This window comes from Mesoplodon densirostris, chromosome 15 (genome assembly GCF_025265405.1).
Source record: "Mesoplodon densirostris isolate mMesDen1 chromosome 15, mMesDen1 primary haplotype, whole genome shotgun sequence".
Taxonomy (NCBI): Eukaryota; Metazoa; Chordata; class Mammalia; order Artiodactyla; family Ziphiidae; genus Mesoplodon; species Mesoplodon densirostris.
The window spans coordinates 77,351,873-77,376,619 of record NC_082675.1 but is presented as its reverse complement, the minus strand read 5'-3'; the positions used below and the strand labels follow the sequence as shown (position 1 = coordinate 77,376,619).

Below are 24,747 nucleotides of genomic sequence, written 5' to 3'. Positions count from 1 at the left end.
AGGGAAGCCCCTCTCAGTGTGGTTTTGATTTGCATTTCCCTAGTGACTAACGATGCTGAGCATCTTTTTTATGTGCCTGTTGGCCAGTTTTGGAGAAATGTCCACTCAAGTCCTTTGCCCATTTTTATGGGGGTAATTTCATTTTGCATGGACCTGTTCACAGGACTCAATTTAGCTGTCAACAGCAGTGACTTATTATATAGGACTGGAATGGTTATTAGAGGGCTGTAGGACCCTGGGGTTCATTTTCACCAACTTGAAAGAAATCTTTGATCTTCCTGTTTCAGAAAAACTTTCCCAGTCTAAACGGCATCACTGCATAGCTCTCTAGAAAACAAACAAGGAGGTTTAGCGTTTAAGTAAGATGTGCTCCGTGAGTTTACAACCTAAAAGTGGAACAAATTAAATATGCATTCACTTACTCCTCAAAGGTTAGCTGAACACATCCTATGTGCCAGAGACAATTTTAAGTTTTTTGGATACAGTAGATACTAGACAGAGAGAGTCCTTGCTTACATCGTACTTCTTGGGAGAAGAGTGACAGTAAACAAACATGTAACGGAATCTGGTTGGAATGATTGCGATGAAAAAAATAAAACAGGATAAGTAAGGTGATGAGATTATGAGGGGGAGCCTCATCAAATGAGATGAGATGAGCTTTTGAGTGGAGACCTGCATGAAGTGAGGGAACAAGCCAAATAAATAGCAAGTGTCAGGTAGAGGAGTAGTTCAGGTGGACAAAAAAGCATTTGCAAATGCCCCGGGAGGGTGTGTGCCTGGCTTGACCAGGAGCAGCAGGAAGGCCTTTGTGACTAGCGCAGCGAGGAGAGGGTGGAGTATAAACTCACACAACGGATGACATAATTTACCCAGATCGTGAGTTAATATGCACCTGCAGCTCCGGGACTGTGTGATACTGACCTTAGGTTAGTAGTGGACATAATGTTTTAAATAATAAGCACTTCATACTATTTTTATCACCAGGCAGGAAATACAATATTTGCCATGAGTTTTTAATTTTTATGTTTAATTGTTATAAAATACTCATAACATAAAATTTACTGTCTTCACCGTTTTGCCACCAGATTTTAAAAAAATAGATATACAGAGAAAAAAAAATCTGACTCAGGTCAGGTTTGATTAAAAAAAAGAAAAAAAAAACCCTTAAAAATGCAGAGTAATTGTGGCCTATTAGAAATCTTGGTATATTCACCATTTTGATTTAGCAAACGTTACAGTTGACTTCATGAGCTGTCTTGAAAGTTGCTTTTTATGGCCCCATCAGTATTTTTTTTTCTCTGACCACCTTGATTCCAGATAAGCTCCTTTAAGGACAAAAGTGCTGCACTTATTTAGACAGGAGCATATCAAAGGTCTATTGATTTTTGTTCAGCTCTCCTTCTTACTTTCCTCCCAATGTATTTATTATCTCTGCTCCTAGACAAGAAAACATAGGGCCTAAGGGAAAATGAAGAAATAATTTTGCATGTCAAAACTTTAATTGCAAGTTTCTTTGTCTTCCGGGGAGATAAAGGGTGAGAAAAGTCTGCAGCCTGAGCTACCTGAAATGAAGGTACAAGAAAGGTTAGTTTCCCAAACACAGTAATTAGGATGGGTTTGCCTTGTCCTCACACTCTCACCCCACAGGCTCCAGTGAATGCCCCTTTATTCTCCCAGTGCGAAAGGATTTTTTTTTTTTTTTTATCATTCTTGAAATTTTTTTTTAACTTTAATTCATTTGAGATGGGAACTGCTTTCTCTTCTCTCCTGTAGTAAGCGCTAATGGCCCCTGTGCTTCCAAGCGTGTGCTGGTCTGCTGGACGCCAAGGACCCTCGCAGCCTCTGCCTCCATACTGGGGGTGGACCAAGCTAATAAGGTGGTTGGCCCCCAGAGTGGCCGGGGCAGCGACTAGACTTCCCCCCACCCGCCTCTTAAAAGTGCACAGAATCACCTGGAAATCTCATTAAAAGGCGATTCTCATTGGGTAGGTGTGGGGTGGGGCCTCACCCTGCACTTCTAACAAGCTCTCAGGTGATGCTCATACTGCTGGTTGTTGAGTGGCAAGGTCAGAGATCGTTCAAGGCCCAGATGAAGTCCAGCGCCTCGGCAAGGCTCCCCGGGCCCGCACGTGTGCTCCATCTCACCCCAGCCCCTCCTCCTACCATCTCCTCGGCAGCCCTGTCCTGGATCCTAGGCCTAAACCACACCGCGGCCGCCGGCCTCCACCCGCTCCATGTCGTCCAGCCAACCCGCGTCATCCCGCTCAACCCTGGAGCCTGAGTCAACCAGTCCGACACATGACCTCGCCCACACTGGCCACTTTGGTTTAACCTCAGACCTGGACTGGTTAGCCCCTTGTGCTAGATGGTCTCACATTCACCAGGACCGTCTCCTGTCCCAATCCCTTTGATGCTCTACGGTTGTTTTGGTTGTTTTTCGTGTGCCTGCTCCTCCTGGTAGACTGAAAGCTCGCAACTAGGCCCTCAGCACACCGCCCCCTCCCCTCCAGTCGCCTGTCCCCAGCATTTTTCAACAGACGGCCCTACACCACTTTCAGGGTCACCCCCCCCCGCTCAGGATCCTCGGTTAACTCGCCGGCATCCCAAGCCCCCTAACCTGGTTTGGCGTCCCCCGTGCCTGCCGACCACCCACACGCCACTCTACTAACCGTGCCTGCTCCTGTGCCAACCCGGTCCCCATGCTTTGCTCGGCTCTCCCCGCCTCTATCACCAATCCAAACGCCAGCCCCCACTCCTGGCTCGGCGCGTCCCACCTCTCCTGGGGAGCCCTGCCGGGGGACTCTGACCCTCGAGACCCTCCACCCTTCCTGTATCCCACCATGTATCTCATGTATCCCACATCTCACACGCTCCGATGTCCTCACAGGGCCACATGCAAGGACTTCAACTAGATTCAAAGTTCCCGGAAGGACTAAGCCGGTGCTGGCGACTGAGCGGGTGCCCACAGGATGCTGGACCTGGGGGGAGAGGCAGCGGGGGGACCCTCCCTGTCGAGGTGGCTGGGGCACCAGACACCACTGCCCTGGCCTCCGGAATAATCACTGCCACGCTCGGCACCCTTCATCTATCTTGCTTTTCAAGGCTTTACACCCCACACCTAGTGCTATCCCTGGACTTGTTTGAACTCGTCCCTCTTCTTCCTTTTTTTTTTTTTTTTTTTTTTTTAACACAGTTGAGCTTCATCTTCTCTGGTCTCAGCCACAACTGACCTACATATTTTTTAAAAACAAACCATAATTCAAAAAGAGTCATGTACTACAATGTTCACTGCAGCTCTATGTACAATAGCCAGGACGTGGAAGCCACCTAAGTGTCCATCGACAGATGAATGGATGAAGAAGATGTAGCACATATATACAATGGAATATTACTCAGCCATAAAAAGAAATGAAATTGAGTTATGTGTAGTGAGGTGGATGGACCTAGAGTCTGTCATACAGAGTGAAGTAAGTTAGAAAGAGAAAAAACAAATACCGTATGCTAACACCTATATATGGAATCTAAAAAAAATGGTTCTGAAGAACCTAGGGGCAGGACAGGAATAAAGACGCAGACATACAGAATGAACTTGAGGACATGGGGAGGGGGAAGGGTAAGCTGGGATGAAGTGAGAGAGTGGCATGGACATATATACACTATCAAATGTAAAACAGAGAGCTAGTGGGAAGCAGCCGCATAGCACAGGGAGATCAGCTCGGTGCTTTGTGACCACCTAGAGGGGTGGGATAGGGAGGGTGGGAGGGAGACGCAAGAGGGAGGGGATATGGGGATATATGTACACATATAGCTGATGCACTTTGTTATAAAGCAGAAACTAACCCAACATTGTAAAGCAATTATACTCCAATAAAGAATTTTAAAAATATAGAAAACGAACTCAACCGCTCAAAATTATTCGGTACCTTTAAGCGCTGCACTGTGCCAGGTATGGGAATCTGACTCTCCTCCACTGCGTGTTCACAGAGCAGTGCCTCTCAATCCTTACCGTGAAAAAGAATCAACGGGAAACCTTTTTAAAATGCAGCTTTTCTAACAAGCTCCCAGGTGATGCTGACGCTGCCGGTCTTTGAGTAGCAAGGTCAGAGGTTACATTAAAGACCCAGAGCCAGAACTTTCTCAGATTCCCAAACGCCGTACAGTTGTCTCCATTTACGTAATGAACATTGAGAACAACCTCGCCCACCGCTGGAGACAGACACCATTTATCTCGAGGAGGCCTCATGCAACACCTACTGCGTGCCAGGCACCATGCTTGAGGCTTTCCCTTCCTCATATTTCTGCTTCCTCACAAAGAGACAAGGCAGCCCATTCAGACAGTTAGTGATAAGCCGACTGGCACAGTGCCAGACACAGAGCAAATGCTCGAATTCTAGGTAAATTAATGAATAATTTTTCCTGAAGGACTGTTGTGATCTTATAACTTCCCTTTACAGAAAACTATGATGGTTTCCTACTAGCTCTGAATCAAATTCACACTCCCAAGCGTGGACTTGGAAAGGTTGCACCAACTGGGGACAAAATTAGAGACACCCTGGGGGAAAGGGGTTGCAAAATCAAGATCAGAAATCTCTTCCTGGGCTCAAATTGTCTTTTCTAATAGGGATAGAACACAGGTCCGCCTAATTAACACACAACACAGCTGCTCCAGCCTCTTATGCTGTCCCTTATGCTGGGAACAGAATGCCTCTCACACTGGATGAAGCCCCTTTCACCAGGCCACCTGCCGGTCACACCTGCATTCCCTTGCCCGTGAGGACTACTCCATGCAGTTAAGATGACTGGTTGTGGGCTTCCCTGGTGGCGCGGTGGTTAAGAATCCGCCTGCCAATGCAGGGGACACAAGTTCGAGCCCTGGTCCGGGAAAATCCCACATGCCGCGGAGCAACTAAGCCCACACGCCACAACTACTGAGACTGCGCTCTAGAGCCTGTGAGCCACAACTACTGAAGCCTGTGCGCCTAGAGCCCGTGCTCTGCAACAAGAGAAGCCACCGCAATGAGAAGACCGTGCACCACAACGAAGAGTAGCCCCCGCTCGCCGCAACTAAAGAAAGCCCACGTGGCAACGAAGACCCAATGCAGCGCCCCCCCAAAATGCCCTCCTTCTAGAACTTGCAATCTCTTTAAAAAAAAAAAAAAAAAGACTGGTTGTGCATTCTAGTGCTTTGGTTATTTGTAATTTTACACCTAAGTAGGACCTCAACGGCCTGGTCACAGGGATCCCAACTGGGACACAGAAAACCTAAGCCCATCAGAAGGGGCACTTTCCCCCCACCCCACCCTGTCCAGGACAGAGCCTGGCAGGTGGCAGAAGTGCGATAAACATGGCCCATGAACTGTCTTGACAATCGCAGGAGCAGGGCTATAGTCAGTGGTACAGCACAGTTTATTTCTGGTGGGCGTGTGTGTGGCATAGAGGAGTCAGAGATGCCTTTGCTTCAGGAAGTGGCAGAGATGATTCAAAATGTCACATGTCTTTTCCTCCTGAGTCAGGGACCAACTGGTACATGGACCCTATGCTGAGAATGCTCAGGGTGCCTGTTTAAACTCAGCCTTAAAGTCATAGTGTTCTTCCTTCTGCTCAATGACAGTTAACAACAGAAAGCCCTCAATGAATGTACCTCCTTGAGCCGAGCCCCACGAATGCCAACTGGTTATGCTGTTTCCCAAAACGCTAAAAGAGCTTGCTCCTGCCCAACCCCCCCACCATGTCCTGGATGTTTCTTTCTCTGCTGCTTACCTGTCGTATAGGCGACTGCATAAACAGTTTCCCTGAGGGGTTAATGCCATGCCACTGGGGCGGACACCTGGGAGGGGTTCCAGCTCTGCCACTTATGAGCTGTGCAAACTGCACCTCTCTGTGCCTCACTTTTCTCATCTTCCTGCCAAAGTGGAGGGAGGATTAGAGAAAATCTATGTAAAGCACCTAGCACATGCCTGGCACACAGGACAGATTCAGCAAGAGGCAGGTGCTTCTAGTACATTAACCATATATATTAACTTACAGCTGAGCTCAAAATCTTTTTATGCAATCCCACGCCTACAGCAACGGTTCTCAAACTCGAGTGTGCGTCAGAATCCCCTGCAGAGGTGGTTAAACGGTGTCTGATATAGTGGGCCTGGGGTGGGGCCCGAGAACATGCATTTCTAACACGTTCCCAGCTGCGGACGCTGGGTCCACGGCCCCCCCTCCACAGGGCAGAGTCCCAGCACCCTCCTGAGGTTTGTTCGTGACTAACCAGCACCCCTCCCGTCCCCAGCTGGCCTTGGCCTTTCCTGGGCTCTGGCCAGCTCTGGGCCCCGGACAACCGGACAGGACTTGAGTTTCTCCCGTTCGGCGCTGCTTGTCCCACCTCTGACCCTTCCCCGGCTCACTCCGCCCTCAGACTCATGTCTGTCCCTCCAGGCCCAGACAAGTGCCAGCTGCCCAGCTCTCCACGGCAACCCTGTGCCCTCTGCGCTCCTGCGGCGTCTTGCTCTTGGCAGCTTTAGACCTACTTCACTGCAAGGACTGAAGACGGGGCTGTTTTATTTTCCCTACTAGGTGGGGAACTCTCCAGGGCACAGGCTGGGGGGTAAGTCTGACGTTTTCCAGAGTGTCTTATGGAAGTGCAAAACCAGGGTCCAGAGAATTGAAAGGAAAAAAGGCTGACAGAGAGGTTGAAGGAAGTAGCATGAATAACCCGAGCAAGGGGAAGTCGTGGGCTGACAATCTTCGAGAGAAACACAAAAATAAAGAAGACGTTGGCCAACTGATCTTTACCCCCATGAAAGAACAAATTTGAGGAAACGGAGTCAAATTGTGACACAGTATTAGATTCTGCTATAGGGAAGTTCCTGCCCCTGGGAATTGTTAAATAATGCACTGGAATAGCAAGGGTGGGTGTGAATAATCTCTACTAGGCTTGAAAAATGGAACAGATTCTCAATTACCATGAACGTTTCAGACATGATCCTGTTTTTCTACCTTGGGTACAAAATTGAGAACCCTCGACAGATTTTTTTTCAACTGGATATGAATTTGGCGGCTCTTTGTGCTACTTAAGGATACACTTCTAAGTTAGTTGCTACGTATGTTCCAAGAAGGAACAAATATTTTTTAAAACTCAGAACCTTAGAAAAGTGGCTCATTTCCCACTCTGGGGGTGGGTAAGGAGAACCCAGGATTTGTGCGATAGCACACATCCACTCTCCCTGCTTGCCAGTTTTAACCATCACATTCACAAAAAGTTAAGAGTTTTTCTTCCTCATTTTTAATGGAAAGTCTTCAAATTTCTGGTAGCTGGAGGAAGTGGCTCTTGTACTCTCAACACTGCACAGGAAATGTAATGAGTTATTATTACTCCGATGAACCGAAAGGGTAGTTTTTGCAGTCGGTTCTTCCTACCACTTGGAAACCTGGCAGCTCTCCGACTTTGCTTGTGCCAGACGGGCCTCTGTGTCACCTGCTAGCCTAGGACTTTTTGCAGTGGGGAGCAGAAGCGGGGGTGGGCAGAGAGGAAGGGAAACACTCAGCTGAAGCACTAATAGCCACCAGGAAAAGGTGTCTCATGCAAAAGCAAAAAGTTTTTGCTGAGCTGTGGGTCCAAGGTAAACACTGCTTCTGCTGGGGGTTAGGTGACCTATCTGAGGCCAGCGTGGGAAGACCACGGCGTAGGCCACACCAGCTCTGATGCTGGACTCTTTGGGGGTCACTGAGTGCTTATCTCTTTAGTCCTGAGTTTTAAAACTCTGCCTACATCCTGAACCTCTGATTCAAAGACACCTTTAGGTCAGGAAATGGCTCTGAATTCCAGAGCACACACATTTCCTGCAGAGCCAATGCCTTGGGGCTCTTAGCTTGTTTTTTTTACCCCAGTGGGGTCTAAGGACCTTTGCCTCCCAGTAAGATAATCCAAAGCAGATGCGATTCCATATCCTAAACTGCCACCTTCTTTATTGTTTGGGGAAAAAACAATCTTTCTTTACTTGAACCTGAACCTGCTTTGATTCTGATTTGGACTAAGAAGTTTTCTTAATAAGCTGTGAAAAAATACAATCAAACGGTCAGCTGTTCTGACATCTACCACATTTTTTTTTTTTTTAATAATAGGTCCAACCACATCCTTTGCCCCGTATCTTCGGCGCCCAGCACAGCCTGCTGGCTCTGAAATCGCTCCTTTCTCTTGCCACCCTCCTGACCCGATTCAAGCCTCTACCAGCTCTTCCCCAAAGCAGGGGCTGTGGCCTCCTCACCACGCCCTGGGCCCCCTCCTCCCCGCAGCGCCATGGCACCCTTCCCCATGACCTCCGCATCTGATCACGTCCCTCCCCAGCTCACAATACACGGAGATAAAATCTAAACTGTTTTCCTTGCACATAAGGCCCTTGAGTGCTGGCTCCGCCTCCGCTCCCCGCCTGCCCTTGGAGCCCAGGAACACTGTCCTCTTCAGAGTCGCCTGAAAACGCTGCACTCGGTCTGGCCTCCCCACCGTTCCCACCACCAGGCAGAGCACAAACCATTCTTGATCCCCTAGACCACATGCTGCCCCCTTGCCCCTCTTTCTGTGCTTTGGACACACACAACCGCACGGTAAGGAAAAGGGGGTATTTTCCGCCGACACTTCCAGGCCGGTTAAAGCGCTCTTGTCCCGGGCGCCCACCACACTCTGAAAGCACTCTTGATGGCACAAGTGTCCCACTGCATTCTGTCTGCACGCATCTAGGCCGGGGCTTCCCGGAGACGAGGGCTATGCCCCTGCTCTCCGTCTCCCTAGCCTGCTGCAGGGCGGCCCACCTGGAGGAGGCGCTCGCTTTGTTGAGCTAAACGAGCACATCTAACACAAACGCAGTCCTCTTTCTCACTGTTGAGCGCCGTGCCCTGGACGTGGCAGCCCAAAGAAATCCCAGGCTGGAGGGCGCCGGTGGCGCACAGGACAAAGAGAGCAGGTTAGCGCACGTGCACGCAGACGCGCTGAGACTGCTGCCGGGGCTGCCGGGCGATGAGCGGGGCCAGCAGCTGCTGCCCACGGGAGGGAGGGCAGGGCGCCGGGGAGCCCGGCGGGAGGGAGGGCAGGGCGCCGGGGAGCGCGCCCGCCGGGCTCGCGGGCAGGACGCAGCCTGACGGCGCCTCTCGGAACCAGGGCAGAGGAACCCGCTGGGCTCCGCGTGACCACGCCCGCCGCCCACTCAGTGTTAAACCTCAAAAGCGCACTGAGAACTTCAGACCCACCCGCTCTTCTGTTGTGCTGAAGTCCACTGTCTCACTCGTGGTTTCTTCAGGCTCGGGGCTTGGGTTTGGGGGGTAGAAAGGAGGAGTTGAGCTTAATCTGTGTTCCTAGCAGTGGGTCCTACAGGAAGCTCCCACGTGGCAGCCAGAGGGAAACACGAAGATTAGGTGCCCAACTTCCTACAAACCAGGTGGAGAATTTACAGGCACTTGCAGGGAGAATCACCTGGCGCGCGAATCCCACCCACGCCGGCTCTGGGGGCCGGGAGGTGGGGTCAGGTATGCTTCCCTTGGGGGCTGGGGGGCGGCCGCTGCAGGCAGACAGCTGCCAGGCCACAGCTGTCCTGGCGGCCACCTGGCCCGAGGGTAGATGCCCTGGGGCATCACTTGTAGAGAGGGCAGCTGTCAGGGCGGGATGCAGATCCACGTCCACAGCGAGTCCCGCCCAGACAGCATCCTCTGGACACACCATGTGGAAAAAAACACCACTGTCTTTTTCCATGCGCTTCAAAGATAGGAAAATAGCATGGGGGGAATTTTAATACTGATCTGGCAGAGAAAGTTCACGTGGCACCTTCTTCAAACAACACTCTGCAAAGGAGGCCCTGGTTTGGAACTCCCCTTTTCATGGCCTCATAAAACACTGATTTATTGACCTTCAAAGACATACCTTTATTGTTTCAGTTTTCCTGGCATATGAATTTCTGGTAGATAACTGAAAAAGCAAGCTCATATTTCCTTATCAACACGGAGAATATGTTCATAATACAGATGTGCCATTTTGGGGGGAAGTGGTGGGAAGGAAATAACAGGGAAGGCATTTGAAATATTTATCAACAACGTGAACGAAAAGGACACTGATCCCCAAGTCTGTGATTCTCCAAACAAAGTAGTGACTTATGGCCAAGTCTTCCCACTAGGATGGGCTGGCAGGGCAGGAAGACAGCCGGGGCCGGGGCGGGCACCTACCTACCCTACAGTCCCAGTCCCACCCAGGGGATTTCCTCGGCAGGGTCTCCCCACAGGCCTTCCAGGGCTCTGTGGCTTATCTGTTTCTGATTAGTCTACATTTTACCACCTCAACAAGGGCCAAGTGTTATCTCAAAAACTATAAATGTTTAATGTCCTGTCTGTCGTGGGGTTTCTTGAATTAAGCTAGCTTTACAGATAGCTTTGTGCTATCTATAAAGTCATAAAAATATGTGGGTTTTCTCTTTTTGGCAAGATTCCTTCAGGCCTAAACCACTGACGCCACCCTCTCAGATAGAAAGCTTTCTTCCCCACAACAGCCTCTCGGGAACATTCCCTCTCTGACCCTTGATTTCCTACCCATCCTCCAAAGACCGCTTCAGAAGCCCCCTCCTCCAAAAGTCCTCCCTGATCCCTCCAACTATACTCCCTCCTTCCCTCCACCACCCTCTGCGCTTCTCGTAACATAGGCTGGGTTATTATCACAGCTTCACCTGTCTCGTCCTCTCGACTGGACTGTGGCCTGTGAAGACCCAGCTATGTCTTCGCCTTGTTTCTCACCAGCACAAGGTTTTACATCCCAAATATGTTTGCTGGCCTGGGTATATGAGTGAATCTGCCCTTAGGTCTTGGATAACTAGGGATAAACATGGCTGTGTGATCAATGACCTCAATGAAAACAGCCTGCTCCTAGAGTTTCTTGGAATAAACAGCAGAACTATCAACATAAAAATTTTAAATGTTTTTTTCTGTAGGCAAATACTCTTACGTCTGAAGTCAGATTCCCTCACACAGGCGCAGAGAGATATAAGCACAGAGATGTTTTAAAAGGCAAAACTTACAGCCCCCCAGGTAAGTTTAAATCGATTTATTATAATGTAAATGAAACTAAATACAATACTTGCAGATAAAGCACTTTCCAGAAGCTGTTTTTGCCAAAACCAATACCTCCTCCATCCTCCACACTCAGCAGTTCTTTAAGCCTTGCCCTTTGTGTGATAACTAATCGCCAGTGTAATTCCTTTCTTTGAACTAATAGATCATGTTGGCCAAAGAAGCAGTAATTGAACAGAGTGCTTGTAACCACAGTATCTTTGGAGGATAATACTACAACATTACATCTAGCTCCACCTTTCAGAATTAATGGATTTCCACTGCGGAGACTGGGCACAAACTTATATCATTTGATTAGAGCCATCGCAATATCATTTGATCGTTTCCTGTTTAGGTATGATTTAAAAATGCACATAATATAAGTAGCCAAAAGGGAAAGGGGGGAAAGATAGCCCTTGCTGAAAGATAGCTCTGAGAAATAAATGTTTTGATAGCAAATGAGTTCATGTTAGAACGTACTGCATTTTACACATATATGTACATATGTAGTTTTTGCAATAACACTGTGAGATGCTTTTTTTTTTTTTTTTTTTTTTTTTTTTTGCGCGGTACGTGGGCCTCTCACTGTTGTGGCCTCTCCCATTGCGGGGCACAGGCTCCGGACGTGCAGGCTCAGTGGCCATGGCTCACGGGCCCAGCGTCTCCGCAGCATGTGGGATCTTCCCGGACCGGGGCACGAACCCGTGTCCCCTGCATCGGCAGGCGGACTCTCAACCACTGCGCCACCAGGGAAGCCCCGAGATGCTTTTTTTTTAAACTGTGTAGTGAGCAGGTTTTTCTCAGGTGGCTAGCTGTTCACTGGAGCCCTAGTCCTGTGGTTCAAATAAGGCAGCACCCTGTCCAACCTGTTGAACACTTAATTATGCAACACCTGAAGTGTTTAAAATGAAAAATTCCAGCAGGCTTTTCCGCCTTCTTTGCCCTCAACCATTCCTAGAGACTCATACAAGTAGAAATGAAATAGACTGAATCTTCCTGAGAACTGTCTGCTCCAGCCTTATAGCACGTTCCTGTTATTTCTGTCAAGGCTCTAATCACAGGCTGGCTTCCCCCCTCTCTCCTCACTCCAAACACAGTTCTCCAAGTGCCGTTCCCCTTGTCTTCTTGGGGTTTCGAGCTGTTCCCCCGAAAGCTGTTTACAACAGCCTAAACCAATCTTTACAGAGAAGGGAAATCTGAAACTGCTGAAACCCAGAAAACCACCAACATTTACCCTTTCCTCTGAGGGACTTCCAAGTATACAAGGCTTTCAATAGTATTTGTGGTGCTGGGCTTCCTACACTACAGCTTTCCTCCGGGGAGGGCAGAAAACCAGTAACTGGTTTTATTTATTTGGCAACTGTACCAAGTGATCTTGTAAAGAAATCTCTTCTGAGAGGACTTGGGGTGCGGAGAACAACACGACGTAGGAAGATGCTCTTGTTCTGGCACCCCCAGACCTCTTCACGCCTTTTATCAGCCCCGTGGGCCGCCAGGGGAGCCCCGGGTGCCTCCTGGGTTGGGAGCCCCAGCAGGGCCTGGCCCCAGTGAGAGTAACCACTGCCCGCTGTGCCCGTCGGCCCGTCCCAGTCCCATCCCGGCTGAGCGCATGGAGGACAGGGCTGTTTCTGGCTCCCCTACTGGCTTGAAGCACCCCAGGTACCTTGGTTTCTCCGACTGTGAACACTATTTTGTCCTAACATCATCAGAGGGGTTCTGAGAACAAGTGACTCTATGTCATTCTGGGCCAGAACCTGAGCCGGTGGACCTTAAACCGTAGGGAGGAGTCTGAGGGGAGAAGGGGGACATAAAAAAGAGGGGAGCATAAGAAAGAAATCTGATGTCAGCCTTTCTGAAGAAACTACCAAATCCTGTTTCACCACACGCCCGGGAGGCGAGCATCGCTCTAGTCTTCAGACTACCAGCGAAGCTGAGGTGGGGAGAGCGTGTGAAGCCCAGTTAGAGGGAAGGACCGAGGGCTCCGGCGGGTTCAAAATGGCCCGAAAGGAGAAATCGTATGTGGGATGGTTACTTAACGTGGGCACTGTCCGCGGCTCCGAATTTTTCCCTCGCTGCTTCTTCTGCTCGCGGGGGAAGGGTCTGTGTCCACGCCGCTGCCTCCGCAGCAGCTACACTGCAGGAGCACCTCGCAGACGCTCCAGAAATGTTTAGAGAATAAACGGCACCACCAAAGCCTGCCACTAAATGGGACTTTTGGAAGCGCCCGTGTCCGGGTGCTGGGGTCCCGCAACTCCCCGTTCTGCACCCCAGTTCCCCTCCACTCGCCCATTCCCTCCTTCCACCGTCCAACCCGCAGCCCCCCAGCTCTCCGCCCTCTGCGCCCCCAAATCCTCAGCTCCTGCGGCTCCGTCCAGGTCTCGGGACGTCTGGTAGCCGCCGCGCCGCGTCCTTCCCCAGCTCCCGCGAAGGCGTCGGGCGCGGGACCCGGCGCGCGGGGAGCGGGAGCCGGGGCAGCCCCCCTTACCTGCAGCCGGCCGAGCAGCGCGCAGAGCGCAAGCAGCGCGGGCAGCGGGCGGCGCCGCCGGGCGCGAGGGGCCATGGCGCGGAGGGGCGGGCTGGGCGGCCCGTTCTGCGGCCTCTGCTGCCCAGGCGGCGCGGCAACCCAGGGCCTCGGGTTCGGTCCTCTCCGCCGTCTCCGGGCCCCGCCCCGCCCCGTCCCGCCCCGCCCCGCCCCGCCCCGCCGCCGCCCGGCCCCGCCCCGCGTCGGGCACCTGTTCCCGCCCGCCCGCCCGCCAGGTGGTGCCCGAACGAGGCGGGCGGTGTCCGCTTTCCGCGCCTTGGTGGCGGGGGGGGAACGAGAGGGGGGACGGGGAGGGTGCCTGGAGGTGGGGGTCGCGGGGGCGACCTGGGGTGCTCTCCGCGCCCGCCGCCCGCGTCCTCTGCCGCACTGTGCGCCCCTGTACGCAGGTTTGCCTGCGACCTGCCTTCGGGTGTCTTTCACGGTCACAGACGCGGCCGGCCTGCATCCCCGGACTGTCGGAGCGGGACTCCCGGGGAAGGAAGACAGCCCGACGGCCTGGCCCCCGCCTCGCGCCCGCGCTCAGGCTTCCCCGCGGGGCCTCCCAAAGCAGGTGCACCTCGACCAAGAGTTAACGAGGAGAGGGTCTCCATCGGCGATTCCATAGGGCTCAGTGAAAGGATCAACCCAATATAGCGTCGAGCACGCTTCATCATATCCCTCGTTCAGTCTTCCGGCCAGAAGCCACTTCCTCTTGCCTCCTCCAAGCTGTCAGCCGCCACGATGTCTCCGCACCCCCGCCTCCTGTGCTTAGGAATACGTCTGCTTTCACCTGACCTGTGGATGCTGGATGCACACGTACACCCAAGCCTTTTTACAGATAACTTTTTTGAGTGAAAACACTGGTCCTCAGGTCAATAGAATGTATTGTTTTGAGTTCCAGAACCATCAACTTGTCTTAACTTTTAGCCCAGCAAGTGGTGTGAATATTCCATGTGCACTTGGAAAAACTGTATTTCACTGTGGCTGGTGAAATGTTTTATAAATGTCAATTAGGTTAAATTGGTTGAAATACCCATATTGATTTTCTGTCTACCTGTGAGAAAACTGGAAATTTCCAACAAAAACTGTGGATTTGTCTATTTTTCTTGATCTGTCAGTTTTCTTATTTCATGTTTTTGAAGCTCTGATTAGAGGCATAAACATTTGGGATTACTATGTCTTTTTGATGAATTGATCCTCTTATTACATGTCCTCCTTGATCAGTGGTTAAATTTTGGCTTCTGAAACCTTTGATACTGTATAGCCCTTCACCTTTCTTATGAATAGCATTTACATGGTATATTTAATTCTGTCATTTTACTTATCTATGTCTATTTAAAGTGACAGCATGTAATTGGGTCTTGCTTTTTCAATTTATCCAGTTTGACAATCTCTGTGTCTTGATTGGAGTGTTTAGGCCATTCACATTTAATGTGATTATAGATATGGTGAAGTTTAAGTCTTCCTATTTGTTTTCTGTTTGTTCCATCTTTGCTCCTTTTTTTCCTCTTTTCTTACCTTCTTTTGGATGATTTGAGTATTTTTAGGATTCTGTTTTTTCTCCACTGTTAGCTTATTTTATATACCTCTTGTTTTGTTCTTTTTAGTTCTGGGTTTACAATATGTATCTATGACATCACAGTCTACCTTCAGATAAAATTCTGCCACTTCAGGTATATTGTAAGAACCTTGGAATGACATACTTCCATTTCCCCCTCCCACCTTTGTGCTATTGTAATCGTGCTAGTTGCTTTACTTTGTAACTCCCTACTGTGCAGCTTGATTGGTACACTGCCCAGTTACTTTTGTGCTTTTTGGAAACCAGTCTGGTAGTGTTGATTTAAAAAAAAATGAAAGTGCAAATATCCTTTGACAAAGCAATTCCATATCGTAGTAAAGGAAACAAGTTACAGAGTAATACCATCCCATGTTGTAAACAATAATCAGAAACATGATTTATTTACCTAAGCAGAGGAAGTTTCTGGAGAGACAATAATAGTAGCAAACACTAACAGCATCCTTACACTTACAAATTCATTGAATCCTCACAACAGCTTTGTAAGAAGTACTGTCATTTGTCCCATTCTACAGATGAGGAAACTGAGGCATAGAGGTTAATAACTTGCCCTAGGGTCACTTGCTGAAAAGTGAGAGAGCTGGGATTCAAGCCCTGGCTATCTGGCTCTGGAGTGTGAGTTCTGCCTTACTAAGCACCAATTTATTTTTCAGGTTTTTAAAAATTGAACTGTAGTTGATCTACAATGTTTTGTTAGTTTCGGGTGTACAACAAAGTGATTCAGTTATATATATATATATATTCTTTTTCAGATTATTTTCCATTATAGGTTATTATAAGATGTTGAATATAGTTCCCTGTGCTATACAGTAAATCCTTGTGGTTTATTTTATATACAGTGGTGTGTATCTGTCAATCTCATCCTCAAAATTTATCCCTCCTCCCCCTTTTCCCTTTGGTAACCATAAGTTTGTTTTCTATGTAAGTCTGTTTCTGTTTTGTAAATAAGTTCATTTGTATCATTTTTTTAGATTCCACATATAAGCAATATCATATTTGTCTTTGTCTGATTAACTTCACTTAGTATGATAATCTCTAGTACCATCCATGTTGCTGCAAATGGCATTATTTAATTCTTTTTTATGGCTGGGTACTATTCCATTGTGTGTGTGTGTATATGTATCTGTATACATACAATATAGATATCACATCTTCTTTATCCATTCATCTGTTGATGGATACTTAGGTTAAAGCACCTAATTTTTAACATTAGGTGAGTTCCAAAAGGAAAAGGAGAGACTGCTAATTTTAACTTTTGATGTTCCTAAGCTATTTACACTGAGGAAAAAGTACTTTTACATTTTAACTGACAGGTCTGTAAATTTGGTAAACAGATGTTAAAACTCCAGATGAAGTAAGTACAGGAATGGTAAAAAATACAGATTAAAAAATATTTATCTGACCTACTGCTGTCTTGAATGTGGAGACAGGCTTTCTGGAAATGGTAGTGTGTGAGATTATGATTTTGATAAAAGGAACTGACTTGTGGGACAGGGTACTTTCACTGTGGCACTTTATGAGAAATACCAAGGGTTACTCCTGGCACATTTCCAACATCAACGCCTTTTTTCAAAAAAGTTTAGGGGACTTAAAACTTCTGCTTGGAAAGCCCCAGAGGTGAGTGTGCTGGTTTTGGAAGCACTCTGAACAACAGAATGCCCATGTTAACATATTAAATCTACTCAAACAAGTTTAATTGGAAAAAAATGAAAGTACTTTTAGAGACTCTGTTTCTATATTTACAGAGCTATCACTCAAATAATTCAAATATTTTATAAAGATTAACGTAGAATACATTTGTCATCAACAAGATCCATTAAAATGATCTTGAGGACATTATCTTTCCTATATGAATAGCATTATTATGAGAAACATGGAAGTAAGTTAAATCAAATACTATCTTCCTCTATTAAGTGAAGGATGCATACACTATAGCTAAAGAGATTGCTCATCATTTACAGAAACTAATAAGTGTTATTTATGATTTTTATAAGCCCCACATTTATAGGTACATGTACAATTAAATTTTGGTTATATGTAATAAATGTAAAATTCATTTAAAATAATAGATGTTTTAACATTTATTAAAGGTAAACATTTCCAATTTTTAAAAAGTAATCAGGTGACAGTGAATTGTTTTATTTGTACTGGGGAAAAATAAAACACATTATACAAATACAGGCATCGTAGGTTTATTTGAAAATTATTTTACATGGATAATGCACACCTCACCCTGGAAATCCCCACTACTCCCCACTTCTGCAGGAACTGTTTAGTTTTCAGAATCAAAAAGGTAAAATAAAAATGTGGCTATCATTTTTGTTTCTACTGGATGGTTTGTAAGTATTATAGCATTACATTTTAATGGTCTTTATTTAGGCATCTGAAAATAGACACTATCTTGTTAATGAAATGCTTATGAATGTCCGCAAGAATAAGAATTAATCAGCTTATGTAATTTTTTTCACGTGGTGATACAAAATAGTTACTGGGCAGAGCTAAAGCAAACACTTAAAAAGCAAAGTTACTGTAAACATCAGACTTCACAAATCTTTCAGTAAAAGCTTACTAGTAAATACAAATGTTTTTATTACCTACCCTGTTATGGTTTGCTCCTCCACTCATCTTGCCTATAAAACACTTTTTAAACAAAAGTAAACCATTGATAAATCAATGTTCACTCACAGATCAATCAAGGTACAATACTATCCCATAATGACACCCAAATATAATAGGAAATTTCATACCTATGTTCGTGAGAGAGATTGGCCTGTCATTCCCTTTCTGAATTGGGTCTTGTCAAGTTTTGGTGTCAGGGTTTTGCTGGATAAGATTGAGGTATGTGGAAGAACTTTGAAAGGGTGTATAAATGGTGTTATTTTTTTCCTTAAATATTTGGTAGAATTCACCGATGAAGCCATTTGGGCATTGGGGTTTCTTTGTGGCATGGTTTTAAATTACAAGTTCACTGTATTTAATAGATATAGAACACAGAGATTTTCTATTTCTTTTTGTGTTGGTTTTGGTAAGTAGTTCATGTGTGTGTTTGTTTCTAAATAGGAATATGTTCATTCCATCTAATCTTTTAACTTTGCTGGTATACAGTCATTCATAAAATCTCATATTTTTAATGTAGTGTTTGTAGGGGTTTCTTCTTTTTAGTTTCTAATACTGATAATTTATGCCTTCTCTTTTTCTTGGTTAGTCTTGCTGGGGTTTAATCAGAGTTCAATTAATTAGAATCAAATTTTTAGCTTTGTTCATCTTCTGTATTGTATTTTGAGTTTTCTATTTCATTAATTTCTGATCTTTATTGATTCTTCCACTTTGCAGTTCTTTTCAAACTTCTTGAAATTGAGATAATTGACCTTAAGCCTTTCTTCTTTTCTAATCTATGTATCTAAAGCTTATGTACAGCTCCCTCTAAGCATGGCTTTAGTTTTGTCTCACAAGCTTGATATTTTTGAATTTTCATCATTTAATAAAAATGTTTTCTAACTTTCATTACCCTTTCTTCCTTAACCTATGGTTTCTTTTGAAAGCACATTGCTTACATTTTCAACATTTGGCATTTTCTAATTACCTTTTTGTTATTAATTTATAACTTAATTCCGCTGTGGTCAGAGAAGATATTCTGTAGGATTTCAGTCCTTTGAAACTTGTTGAGAAGATTTGCTCTGTGACACAGTGTATCATCATTTGTTAAATGTACACTTGAAAATAAATGGGTATTTTGCAACTACAAGTCTTTTGCAACAGACTTCTTCATAAGATGATCAGGTCAAATTTATAATTGTGTTGTTCAAATCTTTCATGTCCTTCCTGATTTTTAAACTGCTTGTTCTCTGTCAGTTTCTGAGAGGAGTGGGTTAAGAACATACAAAACTTCCACTATGATTATATGATGATTTTTCCTTTAGTTCTGTAATTGTTTACTTAATATATTTTGAAACCATTACATGCAAAAAAAAAAAGATTAAAAAAAATCATTCTAGGGCCTCCCTGGTGGCGCAAGTGGTTGAGAGTCCGCCTGCCGATGCAGGGGATACGGGTTCGTGCCCCGGTCTGGGAGGATCCCATGTGCCGCGGAGCGGCTGGGCCCGTGGGCCATGGCCGCTGAGCCTGCGCGCCCGGAGCCTGTGCTCCGCAACGGGGGAGGCCGCAACAGTGAGAGGCCCGCATACCGCAAAAAAAAAAAAAAAAAAAATCATTCTATTCTTCCTGTCTACAAGCTTGACATTTTTTTAAAGGTTACTTAAACTAGAGATTATAACATGCCTCCTTAACTTGTTAAAGTCTAATGCAAAATAGCAGTTTTATTATTTCCTGGGCAATGCAGGAAACTTAGACTGCTTTAACATCAATCACATCCCACCCCCACCTTGTGCTCTTTTTGTTGGGTATGTATATTTTAAATACTATAGACATTTAAAAATTTGCCCACATATTTATCTTTTTTATTGCTCCATATTCCTTTTTGTATCTCTAAGATGCCACCTAGGACCACTTTCCTTTGGCCTGAATAACTTTTTCTGGTTTTTCTTTGGTGTGAGTCTGCTGGTAACAAATTCTGTTTTGGGGCGTTTTTCTAGGGGGACAGTGTCTAAAAATATCTTAATTTGCCTTCATTTGAAGTTCTAGGGTGGCAGTTATTTTCTTTCAGCATTTAAAATATATAATTGCTTTGTTTTCTGTCGATAAGCCAACTATCAGTCTTACAGTTGCTGCTTTTAAGATTTTCTCTTTGTATTTGCTTTCCAGCAGGTTTACTGTAACATATGTAGGCTTAGTTTTCTTTGAATCTATCCTGTTTGTAGTTCCTTGTCCTTCTTGATGTTTTTTGTTAGTTTGAGAAAAGTTTTGGCCACTCTCTCTTCAAATAACATTTCTGCCCAATCTCTCTCATCTCCCCTTCTGCCCCATACGACTTTTACCCTCTTTTCTGTGTTTTGCATTAAAAAAAAAAAAAAAATCTGGGCTGCTTCCTGTTTCCGGTTCCACATGTAGGGAGCTTGGAAGTTGCCACTCTGTTCCAATGAGTAAAAAGCTGAACAAACTGAAAAATCGATGAATCTTCCTAAATCCATTTAAGAGAAGGGAGGTCACAGGGCACACCACTGCCCCCCACATTGGAGAGACTGACAGGCAAATACAGAGAATCACAAGCTACCAGAGCAGAAGCTCACAAGCTGTAACCTCTGTGGGAACCAGGGGAGGGGTAGAAAAACCACAACGGTAATTGATCAATTGCTGGAGGCCCGGAGTGGACAAGTCTGAGAGTTAAAAACTCCAGGGGGACCCAGTCATAGAGGGGTTCCTACTCCTTTGTGAGTTTTACCTCCAGGAGCTTGACCAGGTTCTCACAGCAGATGTCAGAGAAAAATCTCCTGTGCTTCTGGCAGGGGGAGGAGAGAAGAAACAATTTTGAAATACACCAGACTGCTCTGTTCTTCCTAACAAGGCCTGCCCTTAGGAAAACTAGTGAACCTCAGAGCCTAAGCTGCTGGGTATTATCAGAGCCTAACTTGGAGAAGGGAAATACCCAACTCCAGCCCACCATTGCCATTCTGTCACACCTAAGAGGGGAGGACAAAGCTGAGAAACACCTGCGAAGTTCGAAGTCCAGAAGCACAGGCTCACTAAAGACCAAGACCTAATCACAGGACTCATTAGAATGTTTCTCTTCCCCTGTCACCTACCACTCCATTACTAAAGGCCTATTTACAACAGTTGCTCTTACCTAGTACATCACGTCTGGTTATCAGGAAAAAACCACAAGGCATACTAAAGACAAAAAACAGTTTGAAGAGTCAGAGCAAGCATCAGAACCAGACATGGCAGGTATGCTGCGATAATCAGACTAGAAATTTAAAAACAACTATGATAAATATGCTAAGGGCTCTAATGGATAAAGTAGACAGCATGCAAGAACAGATGGTCAATGTAAGCAGAGAGACAGAAATCCCAGGAAAGAATGAAAAAGAAATGCTACAGATAAAAACCACTGTACAGAAATGAAGAATGCCTTTGATGAGCTTATTAATAGGCTGAACATGGCTGAGGAAAGAATCTCTGAACTTGAGGATATATCAGTAGAAACCTCAAAATTGAAGAGCAAACAGAAAAAAGACTGAAAAAAAAAACCCAACTACAAAAGTTATAACATATGTATAATGGAAATACCAGGAGAGAAGAAAGAGGAAAGAAACTGAAGAAAAAATTGAACCAATAATGATGGAGGATTTTACCAAATTAATGTCAGATGCCCAACCACAGATCCAAGAAGCTCAGAGAACACCCATCAGGATAAATGCCAGAAAAACTACATACAGGCTTATCATTTTCAAACTATAGAAAATCAAAGATAAAGAAAAATATCCTGAAAGAAGCCAGAGGAAAAAAAATCTTTGCTCTTTAGAGAAGCAGAGATAAGAATTATATCTGACTTCTCCTAAGAAATCATGCAAGCAAGAAGAGAGTGGAGAGACATTTTTAAAATGTTGAGAAATAACTCACTAACCTAGGATTGTGTAACCAGTGAAATTACCCTTCAAAAGTGAAGGAGAATTAAAGACTTTCTCAAGCAAACAAAAAGTGATGGTATTGTTGCCCGTAGGCCTGCCTTGCAAGAAGTGTTAAAAGAAGTTATTTAGAGAGAAGAAAAGTAACATAGGTCAGAAACTCAGATTTATATAAAGGAAGGCATTGAAGAAATAATAAGTGAAGGTAAAATAAAAACTTTTTTCTTATACTTAATCTAACAGATAAAGATTTTTCAAAATAATATCGACGATGTTTGCTTATGTATACATCATATACATATGTATGCTTATGTATATATTATATATATTGCTTATGTATGCTTATATATAAGTGAAATGAATGACAGCAATGATACAAGGGATGGGAGGAATTAGGATTATTTTGTTAATATAAGGGACCCACACTATCTGTGAAGCATTCTAGTGTTATGTGAAAGTGGACTTGGATTAGCTGTAAACATATACTGGAAACTCTCGGAAAACCACTAAAATAAGTTAAAAAAAAAAAGAGGTAAAATTGATATGCTAAGAAAGGGAAGAAAATGAAGTCATACAAAATGTTTAATCAAAACCACAAAAAGAAGAAAAAGAGTGGAAGACAAAAATACAAACAAAGCACAAGGACAACAAATAGAAAACAGTAATAAGTATGGTAGATATTAATCCAATTATAGCAATAATCATTTTGTTTTTTAAAACATTTATTTATTTATTTATTTATTTTGGCTGCACGGGGTCTTAGTTGCAGCGTGCAGGATCTTTGTTGCGGCATGCAGGATCTTTAGTAGCAGCATGTGTGATCTTTTAGTTGCAGCCCGCAGACTCTTAGTTGTGGCACGCGAACTCTTAGTTGTGGCATGCATACTCTTAGTTGCGGCATATGAACTCTTACTTGCAGCATGCATGAGGGATCTAGTTCCCCGACCAGGGATCAAACCCAGGCCCCCTGCATTGGGAGCACGGAATCTTACTCACTGGACCACCAGGGAAGTCCCTCAATAATCACTTTAAACATCAATGTTTAAAGGTACCAATCAAAAGAGATTGTTGGAGTGGATCAAAAAACAAGACCTAACTATATGTTGTCTGCAAGAAATCCATTTTAAATATAAAGACACATATGATTAAAAGTAAATGGATAGAGAAAGATATGCCATGTTAACACTAATAAAAAGAAAGTGAGAGTAGCTATATTAATTTCAGGCAGAGCAGATTTCAGACTAAGGAAACTTTGTCTGGGATAAAGAGGGGCATTACATAATGATAAAGAGTCAATTCCCCAAGAAGATATAACAATCCTTAAAGTGTATGTGCCTAATAACAGAGCATCAAAATACATGAGGCAAAAACTGATAGAACTGCTAGGAGAAATAGATTAATCCACTATTATAGTTGGAGACTTCAACACACCTCCCTCAAAATGGACAGATTTAGGAGGCATAAAAATCAATAAGAGCATGGTTGAACTCAACAACACCATCAATTAACTGGGTATAATTGACATCTGTAGGCTACTTCATTCAACAACAGCCGAAAACACATTTTTCTCAAGCTCACATGGAACATTCACCAAGATAAACCATATTCTGGGACATAAAACATATCTTAACAAATTTTAAAGAAGTTAGATGTATCTGTTCTCAGATACAATGGAATTAAACTAGAAATCAGTAAAAGAAAGATAACTGGAAAATCCCAAAATACGTGGAGATTAAACAACTTCTAAATAACATATGGGCCAAAGAAGAAACCTCAAGAGAAATTTTAAAATATTTTGAACTAAATGAAAATGAAAATAAAATTTATCAAAATCTGTGGGATGCAGCATTAAGCAGTGCTAAGTGGGAAACTTACAACCTTGAATCCATATATTAGAAAAGAAGATATAAAATCAGTCATCTAAGCTTCCACCTTAGGAAACTAGAAAAAGAACTTCAAATTCAATCCAAAAAGTAGAAAAAAAGAAATTATAAGAGTTAGAGCTGAAATCATTGAAATTGAAAATAGGAAATCAATAGAGAAAAATCAACAAAACCAAAAGCTGATTCTTTGAAAAGATCAATGAAACCAATAATCCTCAAGCCAGGAAAGAGAGAAAGAGAGAAAGAAAGAGAGAAGACACAAATTACTATTATCAGAAATGAAAGAGGGGACATCACTACAGATCCCATGGACATTAAAAGGATAATAAAGGAATACTGTGAACAACTCTATGCCCACAAATTTGATAACCTAGAGGAAATGGATCAGTTCCTTGAAAGACACAATTTGCCAAAACTCATCCAAGATACAATCTGAATAGGCCTATATCCATTAAAGAAACTGAATCAATAGTTAATAACCTTTCAAAAACAGAAAGTACTAGTCCCACATGGGTTCACTGGTGAATTCTTACCAAACATTTAAAGAAGATATTGTATCAATTCTCTGCCATCTCTTTCAGAAGATAGAAACAGAGATAATACTTCCTAACTCATTCTATAAGGCCAATGTTACCCTAATACCAAAACTAAACAAAGACATTACAAGAAAAGAAAACTACAGACCAATATCTCTCATGAACACAGACACAAAAATCCTCAACAAAATATTAGCAAATGGAATCCAACAATGTATAAAAAGAATTATGCACCACAACCAAGTGGGATTCATCTTAGGTATGAGAGGCTGACTCAACATTTGAAAATCAATTATGTAAATCCATCACATTCACAGGCTAAAGAAGAAAAACCACATGATCATATCAATAAATGCAGAAGAAAACACTTGACAAAATCCAACACCTATTTATGATAAAAACTCAGTAAACTAGGAATAGAAGAGGAACATCCTCAACTTTATAAAGAATATCTACAAAAACCCTAGCTAGCATACTTAATGGTGAGTAACTTGAAGTTTTGCCACTATCAGGAACATTTTGACTTTCAGAGAGTACAGGTGCCCAATGGACCCATTTTCCCAGAGACTGTCAGTCTACTGCATTTCACAAACCCACTTACCTCACTCATCAGAAGCCCAAGCTTTTTCTGACCTGAGCT

General features: G+C 44.5%; 1 protein-coding gene across 1 annotated transcript in view; it reads right to left on the bottom strand.

The window, feature by feature from the left end:
- Positions 1–13,630, bottom strand: part of TNFRSF11A (TNF receptor superfamily member 11a) — a 55,813-nt gene extending 42,183 nt beyond the window's left edge. Inside the window, exon 1 of the mRNA XM_060118378.1 lies at positions 13,556–13,630. Coding sequence (XP_059974361.1) covers positions 13,556–13,630 — 75 coding nt within the window. The remainder of the gene's footprint in view (positions 1–13,555) is intronic.
- Between the last annotated feature and the right edge of the window lie 11,117 nt (positions 13,631–24,747).